Source organism: Coenobita brevimanus, chromosome 27 (assembly GCF_032717465.1).
Source record: "Coenobita brevimanus isolate Jiangsu-jjx chromosome 27, ASM3271746v2, whole genome shotgun sequence".
NCBI lineage: Eukaryota > Metazoa > Arthropoda > Malacostraca > Decapoda > Coenobitidae > Coenobita > Coenobita brevimanus.
In genome coordinates this window covers 3,036,532-3,047,264 of record NC_136980.1, presented here as the reverse complement: position 1 = coordinate 3,047,264, position 10,733 = coordinate 3,036,532, and the positions used below count along the sequence as shown (strand labels likewise).

Genomic DNA, 10,733 nt, shown 5'->3' with positions numbered 1-10,733 from the left:
TTGTTGTTGTTGTTGTTGCTGTTTTTATTTTTGTTTTGTTTTTTGTTTTTTGGCTTCAGTTTCTTTCACTCAGCCTCTTCATCGTGACTATATTCCTCACTCAGTTTCCCTTCTATCAATTTTTTTCCCCTGTGTCTCGTCTCTTCCTTTTTCCTGTCGTTCTGTTAAGTTATTCTCCTCCTCTTCTTCATTTCCTTCAGATTCTCTCATTTCTCTGGCTTCCTGTCATTTCCGCCTCTCTCCAATTCATCATTATTTTTCCCTTTCGTGTCTTCATCATGTCCTTCCTGTTATCATCTCTTTTTATCATTTCCTCCTTATCATTTCCTCCTTATCATTTCCTCTTTATCATTTCCTCCTTATCATTTCCTCCTTATCATTTCCTCTTTATCATTTCCTCCTTATCATTTCCTCCTTATCATTTCCTCTTTATCATTTCCTCCTTATCATTTCCTCCTTATCATTTTCTCCTTATCATTTCCTCTTTATCATTTCCTCTTTATCATTTCCTCATCATCATTTCCTCCTTATCATTTCCTCTTTATCATTTCCTCATCATCATTTCCTCCTTATCATTTCCTCTTTATCATTTCCTCTTTATCATTTCCTCCTTATCCTTATCATTTCCTCTTTATCATTTCCTCCTCATCAATTCCTCTTTATCATTTCTTCTTTATCATTTCCTCCTTATCATTTCCTCTTTATCATTTCCTCCTCATCATTTCTTCCTTATCATTTCCTCCTTATCATTTCCTCTTTATCATTTCCTCCCCATCATTTCCTCCCCATCATTTCCTCCCCATCATTTCCTCCTTATCATTTCCTCCTTATCATTTCCTCCATATCATCTTATCACCTTCTTGTCACCTCCTTATCAGTTAAACAAATACACCTGTTGGAAAGATGATTTATACAGCTTCCGTACGTAGGTGGGTTGGTAGTTGTAGATTAGAGGGTAGTGTTCTTCGGCAGTAGAGTCATAACGAGGGCTGTTGTAGCGAGCTGTGGGGAGAAGGTTGGTCAGGTGAGGTCAAGGCAGGTGAGTTTGGGTTTCTCTCTCTCTCTCTCTCTCTCTCTCTCTCTCTCTCTCTCTCTCTCTCTCTCTCTCTCTCTCTCTCTCTCTCTCTCTCTCATCTAACCATCCATCCATCAGTCAATCCATCCACTTATAAACCAACCAGCTAACCATCCTATCATCCCTTTACGTCATCTATCTACCTATCTATCTATCTATCTATCCGTCTGCCTATCTATATATGTCACTGTCTTTCCTTGTCCCTCTCTATCTCTCTCTCAACCTACCTTTCTATCAGTCTAACTACCTACCCACCCACCCATTTACCCATCCATCCATCTATCTATCTACGTACCTATCTATCTATCTATGTACCTACCTATTTATCCAACTACCTATCTATCTATCTACCTATCTATCCATCTACCTGTCTGTCTGTCTATCTGTCTTGTCAATCTTCCTGTCTGCCTACCTGCATCTCACGTGTGTGTGTGTCTCTCTCTCTATCTAACAACCCACCCACCCATCTATTTATCCATCCATCTATCTATCTATCTATCCAACTCACCTCTATCCACAAACTCGTTCACCACGTACTGCGCCGCCCTCACCGCCTCTCTCGTGTGTGGAATCGACTCAAAGGCCCACTCAAACATGTTCTTCTCCGGATGCCACTGTGTTCCGTAGATCGGCAGCGTCCTGTGCTCCACCGTAGAGACGTATTCGGTTCCGTTGAGGTCATACGAGGTCGAGACTAAGGTGTAATTATTCTCCAGACCAAGATCCAAGAATTTCTGCAATAAAGGAAAGATGGAAGTGAAGAAGGAAGTGAGGGAGGAAGTGAAGGAGGAAGTGAGGGAGGAAGTGAGGGAGGAAAAGAGGGAGGAAGTGAGGGAGGAAGTAAAGAAGGAAGAAGAATTAAAGAGAGAGGCTAAGGCGTAATAAGTGTCCAATCCAAGATCCAAGAATTTCTGCGATAAAGGAAAGAAGGAAGTAAAGGAGGAAGAAAGAATTAAGAAAGAGAGAGAGAGAGAGAGAGAGAGAGACTAAGGTGTAACTATTGTCCAGTTCAAGAGCCAAAAGTAATTCAGGTGAAAATTAAAAATATAATCAGAATTCTCATCTCCTCTTCTAAATACCTGTGGAGTAACGCAGTATTTGTGGAAGTTACTCGTGCTGTTACTGGTGGTCAGGGTTTGGAGGACGTCAGGTGGAGCGCCCCCTAGTAAGCTGGTCTCGTTGTATTCTGAAGGAGAGATGGTGTGGTGAGGTGGAGGTTGAGGGTGAGGCGTTGTAGTAGTAGTAGTAGTAGTAGTAGAAGTAATAGTAGTAATCTTATCATCATCGCTATTATTATCATCATTCTTATCATTATCATCAACGTCATTATCATCATTATTATCATTTTCATTATTATTATTACTATTTTTACTGTTTTCATTATTACTATTATTATTATTATTATTATTATTATTATTATTTTTATTACTGTTGTTACTATTATTATTATTATTATTACTACTACCATCATCATCATCATCATCGTCATCATCTTCCTCCTCCTCATTACACACACACACACACACACACACACACACACACACACACACACACACACACACACACACACACACACACACACACACACACACAGATTTGAAGACTGTTTGCAACTTGCACTGTGACAATGCAATAAGCAAAACACGTCCTTACCATTTATGGAAAACATCTTCTTGCAAGTCACATATTTGCAACGTCGCACAGGAAAAAAAATATTGCAATCCTCATCAGATAATCAACAAACAAATACCTCTCTCTCTCTCTCTCTCTCTCTCTCTCTCTCTCTCTCTCTCTCTCTCTCTCTCTCTCTCTCTCTCTCTCTCTCAACCATCCATCAGTCAATCGATCCAATTACCATATAACCAACTAACCATCCTATGATCCATTTACTGCATCTATCTATCTGTCTATCTATCTATCTATCCGTCCACCCGCCTATCTATCTACCTATCTATCTATCCATCTATCTATCTCACCTGGCCTTAATTAGAGAGGGGGTCAGCCACACCAGAAGCGTTACACCTGGAGAGAGAGAGGTCACTATCCATCCATCCATCTATCTTTCTATTCACCTAACCATCCACCCTTCTATCTATCTATCTATCTATCTAACCATCCACCCATGTATCTATCTATCCATCTATCTATCCACCACCTCACCTGGCCTTAGATATAGGGGATCGGCCACACTGGAAGCGTTACACCTCGAGAGCGGGTTCACCTTCCCAGCATCCAGGTACATCAGCATCTCAAATCCCAGGCAGACAGCGATAAGGGGAATCTCTTCGCCCCTCTCGCTATGCAACTTCCGGATGAGGTCATAGAGGATGCTGCCAGCCCTCCCGTAGCCGCTTTCCGGTGACCTAAACGACGCCGCACCTCCGGGAAAGACGATGCTGAAGAAAGGAAGGTTAATTGGTATTGGTGTTGCTGGATTTTATTATTATTGTTACTATTATTATTATTATTATTATTATTATTATTATTATTATTATTATTATTATTATTATTATTGTTATTATTATTATTATTATTATTATTATTATTATTATTATTGTTATTATTATTATTATTATTATTATTATTATTATTATTATTATTATTATCACACAAGGGAGGAAGTCATCATTATCATCATCATCATCATCATCATCATCATCATCATCATCACGCATTATACAGCTTAGGAGAGTGCCCCGTGCCGGATACAAAAATAAATAAATATATAAATAAATAAATAAAAATAACTACAGATTTATTCAAACCTTCAAAATTTTCTCTCCATCTCAAAACCAAAAACCATCTCTCTCTCTCCCTCTTTTTTTTTTTTCCATCTTTAAAAAATTTCCAAAAAAAAAAAGGAAAAACTTACCCATTAACCACATCCATTAGGCCTTGATAATATTCCTCTGTCTGGTTTATCCTGGGAAAAATAAATTACCTTATTAGTGGGTTAATATCATTATTATTATTATTATTATTATTATTATTATAATTATTATTAAACTATCACCACGATCATCATCAGTATCATCATCATCATCATCATCATCATCACCATCATCATCATCACCATCATCATCATTAATTTTGATGATGATGATGATGATGACTGAGGGACGTTTGTATAACCAGGTAGCTCCACCGCCTAATTATATCAGTGCCACCACGTGAAGGCGCCATCCCCTCACCGAATGAAGTGGGAACAGGAAGTGGTAATTCGCTCTACCGGAAGTGTGGGAGCGTCTCGCGTGTACTAAAATTTGAGCACAATTGTAACACAGTACTCTAAGCTGTATTGTAGTGGTTGTAATATTGTGCTTATTGTGCTATGGTGTACAGTAGAGTGTTTGGATTACTGATAAGATAAGGAGAGGGGTAGTAGTAGTAGTAGTAGTAGTAGTAGTAGTAGTATAGTAGTAGTAGTAGTAGTAGTAGTAGTAGTTAACGATACAAGCCCAAAATTACCACGGCAACGTAAATGACAATAATAAGAAGCCTAAATCAGTCTTAATGATGTCAATTACTGTGACCTCATTAACACTAATTAGGGGGAAGGTGGTTAATGACAGGTTAATGAGCTAGAGATTGAGATAGTAACCCTACAACTTGATCCCAGTATTTAGCATCGAATTTGACTATACTCTTTTTACTTTAACTTGGCCAAATCCTGCCATCCCTCCATCTTCAGTGCTGAGTTCTGGAGAGAGATTGACACTGTATTTGGTGCTAGTCACGAAGAGGTGCTATGGTAAGGATGTAGAGCCACAGTCTTGTCTAATATAATTGCAAAAAGACAAAACTCTGGGCCAAGTTAGGGTGAAAGGAGTATAGTGCACTGATAAAGTTGATAACTGTGAACGCCCTATCTCTGAGCAATGATAAGGACTGTCTGGGTCACTGATAAGGTTAAAAAGGGTCAGGAGTGAGATAAGAGGCCTACTACTACTACTACTACTACTTCTACTCGTACTTCTGTTGCTACTACTACTATACTACTACAATTACAACTTCTATAAACACACACACACACACACACACACACACACACTCATCCTAAATCCCACCCTACACACACACACACACAAACACACACACATATCCTAAATCCCACCCTACACACACACACTCACATACACATATCCTAAATCCCACCCTACACACACACACACACACACACACACACACACACACACATATCCTAAATCCCACCCTACACACACATACACACACACACACACACACATCCTAAACCCCACACAAATCCATACTATTACACGTGAACAACAAAGAGTGGACATAATAACCCCAAAAAAACTCGCATACACCCCAATACAATTTCCATAATTGTACCCTACCGACAAAGACCAATGGAGAGGACAATAGGTAAGTTGCGGGGTTAATGAGGACAGGTAGGGGACGGGAAATGAAGGTAATTGTTTGTCTGTAGGTCATTGAGGGGTGAATAGGGTGGTGCGAATACAGCACTTCACTGGAACTGCACGTGCAGATCGGTCACGTGTTGAGGGGAGAGTTGCTAATATCTACCAACATTACTGGCAACTACCAACATTACCAACATCTACCAACATTACACATGCAAACTACCAATATTGTCATTATCTACCAACATTACCACCACCAAACTACCAACATTACACACTCAAACTACCAACATTGCCATCATCTACCAACATTACACACTCACACTACCAACAATACACACTCAAACTACTAACATTCCACAATCACACTACCAACATTACACACTCAAACTACCAACATTGCACATTCAAACTAACAACATTACAAACTCAACCAACATTACACACTCAAACCACCAACATTACACACTCACACTACCGACATTGCACACTCACACTACCAACATTACACACTCAAACCACCAACATTACACACTCACACTACCAACATTACACACTCAAACCACCAACATTACACACTCACACTACCAACATTGCACATTCAAACTAACAACATTACACACTCAAACTAACAACATTACAAACTCAACCAACATTACACACTGAAACCACCACCATTACACACTCAAACTACCAACATTGCACATTCAAACTACCAACATTACCACCATCTACCGACATGATAGGGACAACTCTGGCTCCTCCGCTCTCCATGTATTTGACGTAAGAGGCGGCGACGTAGGAGTTGTATTTGTACCCCGTCGCGTTGTTCATCTTGTTCCTCAACTCTTGTGCCAGGATTCCTAGAGGGAGAGAGAGAGAGAGTTAGAGAGAGGGAGAGAGGGGGGAGGGAGATGTGTGGGAGAGAGGGAGGCAAAGAGGGAAAAAAGAGGGAGTTAGAGAGGTAAAAAAAAAAGAGATTGACATTTAGAGAGAGGATCAGGTGACGAAAAGAGGAAGAGGAAGTAGGCTGAGGAGAGGAATGGAGGAAGAGGAAGAAGACTGAGGAGAGGGAAAGAGGAAGAGGAAGTGGACTGAGGAAGAAGAGGGATGAGAGAAGTGTGAGAGATGGAGGAGGGGAGGAGGGATGGTGAATGAGTAAAGACGTAATAAAAATAAAGTTGAAACAGAGTGTCTTTGGTAAGGCAGCGACTGGTTTTATTTTCTGGAGAGCATCGGGGGAGTGGAGAGGGAGTGGGAGTGGGAATGGGAGTGGGAATGGGAGTGGGAATGGGGAAAGAAGTGGGAGGAGGAATGGAAGTAGGAGAATGAACGACAGACTTATATATTGACGAAGTTCTAAAATTTCGCTATTAGCACAATTTTTTCTCCACCTCTCACTGTCGAAAAAACAATTCATCTTTTTTCTCTGACTCTACAGTACTCCACATGGATGAAGGTACGCAGTGGATGAATAGATAAAGGTACGGTAATGGCACAGGTAACTTCCGGTTATTAATTACGTAAGAGAGGTCTACCCACGGCGCTGCTGAAGTTGACAGGAAGTGACTGGGCTGACCACAAAAGCAGATTACATAGTTCCCCCTCATTGTCACCCTTCTCGGACTATATAAACCCTTACAGACGATTTCCTTCAGCGTGGGGAGGGATTTTGTGCACCTGGGGGGTTAAATTTAAGCCTTCATTCACCCCTTCACCTAGAGATTTTTTTTTTTTTTTTGTCACTCTTACTACCTTCCACTTCAATTTAAAACTAATGAAGGTGTTAATGAGTCCTAATGAGGCCTACATCTAACCCCTCTAATTATATCCTAATCCTAGCAGAATAAAATCGTCTGGCCAGCGAAAGGGTAATAAATAAAACCCTTCACTGCTTTATAATAGGGTCAGAGGAAGTGACTTAGCTGGCTCTATATTGTATTGTGTAGTCGCCCCTCGCAGTCTGTCAGTTCCCCATTTTCTATACGTCGGAAATGACAGGTGTGTGTAATGATTATGGTGCACGCAAGCTTCCTCCTCCTCCTCCTCCTCCTTCTTCCTCATTTCGTCTTTTCTTCTTCTTCGACCTCCTTCTCCTCCTCCTCCTCCTCCTCCTCCTTCTGATTCTTCATTTCTTCTTCTTCTGCCTCCTCCTCCTCCTCCTCCTACTCTTCTTCTTACGCCTCTTATTCTTCATCTTTTTCATAGAGTGAGTCAGCCTCTCTCTCTCTCTCTCTCTCTCTCTCTCTCTCACACACACACACACACACACACACACACACACACACACACATACACATAAATCACTCATCTCAGCAGGTAACCGCTAATTAACCCTCACCTGTGCAGACCCTTCCCCTTTTCGCCTCAAGTTACCTGTCTGCTTCTCCTACCTTCAGATTCTTTTTTTCAATTATATTTTTAAAAACTCACGTATATATATGAAGTTTTTATTTAACCCTTTCATACCATTATCATCATCATCATCATCATCATCACTTTCATTACTATTATCATCACCATCATCATCATCACCATCATCATCATCATCACTTTCATTACTATTATCATCACCATCATCATCATCACCATCATCATCACCATCATCATCACCTTCATTACTATTATCATCACCATCATCATCATCACCATCATCATCATCATCACCATCATCATCACCTTCATTATTATTATCATCATCATCATCATCATCATCATCATCAACATCATCATCATTCATTCATTATTTTGTTGAATATTAAGGTGTGTGTGTGTGTGTGTGTGTGTGTGTGTGTGTGTGTGTGTGTTAATAAAGAGCATCCTCGCAGGGAAGGGGTTAATGAAGGCCGTCTAACCCCTCCCCCCCCCGTTCCAATATTCTCACCTGTCCAAAAAATAATAATAATCTAGAGGTAGAAAAGAAAAATTATAATAAAAAAACACGAGGTGATGAGGATGACGTGTTTTTTTCCGTATTTATAGAGGGATATCCTTTGCTTGATTTTTTTACTCTCTCTCTCTCTCTCTCTCTCTCTCTCTCTCTCACACACACACACACACACACACACACACACACACACACACACTAGGCTGGAGTCAAGGTCATTCTGCGTTTGGCTGAAATTTCTCTCTCTCTCTCTCTCTCTCTCTCTCTCTCTCTCTCTCTCTCACCAATGACGGGGTAGAGGTTGGGCTGCGGAGGATCTTGCGAAGTCTCCTGCGCATCTTGAGACTGTTGCGAAGGAAGTGCGCTGCCCGGTACGGTGAACGCTGCGCACACAAACACCGTAACCACAACACCGTACATCTTACCGTGATCTCCGTCTGTACTGAAAAAAAAAAAAATCATCATCATCATCATTATCACCATCATCACCACCATTATTGTCATCATCATTATTACCATCACCATCATCACCTTCGTCATCATAACTATCATCACATTCATTATTATCACCATCATCATCATCACTATCTTCACCTTCATCATCACCATCATCACCTTCACTAGTATCACCATCATCATCATCATCATCACCATCATCATCGCCTTCATTATCATCATCACTCATTTTCATTTCATTACAACTCACTGTCCTCTTCTGTGTTACAAAAATCCTCCCAATTATCACCATTCTTTGCATCAATAACCAGGCATATCCAAAAATAAGTCGCTGGGAAAGAAGTGTTAGGGAGCTTCTTAACCCTGCAGAGTACCAGACCCAGCTATATCAGTGCCACCACGTGAAGGCGCCCCGAGAACCATAGCTACTGGGTACGTGTGGGTCAGCGGAAGTCATAAAGTTATCGTGACACGTGACAGCGATAAAACCAACTTGTTACTGTGTGCACAAGGAAGACAGTGTGACGGGAGAGAGATTCTGTGTGAAATAGGGCAATAGTCTGTCTCAAAACACTTACTAGAGAGACATTAGTAAAAGCAAAAAGCACACAGAGAGAGCATACCCCCTCCAAAGCCAGGAAAATTAATTACACGCTGCCATAATTCCTATTTCCAACCAGACCATTGCTTTCACGGTCTCACAGTGCCAGTTAATTCTACGGTCCCGGCCAGCCCTGTTTCACGATCTTAGTGGGGGCTCACACCTCCTCCAACGCCACCAAAATTAATCGTTTCTTCCTACATTTGGGTTCAGATCTACCTCAATATCTAATCAGCTCCTCCTTGACCCCCTGTCCACCTTTCCACCTGATTAGACTCCAATCTGATAGCAACTTTTGGAGATAACTTGTACACAGACAGACGCAGGTGATTACGTATACCCGGACGAACTTTGCTGGGTGGGGTAAAACTACTATAAAACTAAGACTATTATGAAACTACTACTCAAGAAGGACATCCAGACCCCCCCCCTTCTCCCCCTCCAAGCTTCAGCAACTCACTGGATCGATAGTGCAGTGCCTTATGCAGCAAAAATCTTCCCTAAACACCTGTGAGAAATTACCTGATGTAATTAGAGTGAAACCCCCTTCCTCTCCAGGCTTCAGTGCCCCTCTACAGCAATATATAAAACACACACACACACACACACACACACACACACACACACACACACTTCCCCAACTCAGCATTAATATCGTGGTACTGAATGACGTGAAAAAAATCAATAGCACTACTAAATTGAGCAGAAAAATCCATATGAAAACACCTATGGGAAGAACATAACTACAAAAAAATAACTAAAAAGACAAAATATACTGTATATTACCTCAAGGGACTGACGTACTCCCGCTCTGAAGGCCTGCAGCACACTGACACGCCTGAGGTCCGGGCTGGTTATAATCAGCGTGTGGATGCTATTACAATACACACACACACACACACACACACACACGTACCCGACTCTTACCTAACCGCGCGTTCGTCTCCCTCTCTTTTAAACCACCAGAACATTTATTTTTCTCGTCCGATTTTAAAACTCCAAATGCCACTTAAATCTGCATGTAATTCTCTACACTTTATTTTAAATCAGTTTTCCTGTACACCCCAGCCTTCCCTCTGATACCATAGCCTCAATTTTACCTGCCTGTGTCTCGATGATGATAATAATAATAATAATAATAATAATAATAATGATAATAATAGTATCAGTAGTAGTAGTCGTAGTAGTAGTAGTAAGAGTAACACTAGTGATAATAATAATGCTGATAATAATAATAATGATATCTTTCCTGGCTTTCAACCCCATATACTTCCAACACGTTCAACCTATTTTCAAAAATTTCCTTTGCCAAATAATTATCAAACAGAA

General features: G+C 40.7%; 1 protein-coding gene across 1 annotated transcript; it reads right to left on the bottom strand.

The window, feature by feature from the left end:
* Positions 1-874: 874 nt before the first annotated feature.
* LOC145394395 (gamma-glutamyl hydrolase-like) lies at positions 875-10,204 on the bottom strand. Its single transcript, XM_080268268.1, has 8 exons — positions 10,191-10,204; positions 8,632-8,789; positions 6,200-6,323; positions 3,948-3,998; positions 3,236-3,471; positions 2,155-2,261; positions 1,584-1,809; positions 875-1,002 (listed from the first exon to the last, which is right to left on the bottom strand). Exons 2-8 carry the CDS (start codon positions 8,765-8,767, stop codon positions 875-877), a joined length of 1,008 nt encoding a protein of 335 aa, XP_080124394.1. The 5' UTR covers positions 8,768-8,789; positions 10,191-10,204.
* Between the last annotated feature and the right edge of the window lie 529 nt (positions 10,205-10,733).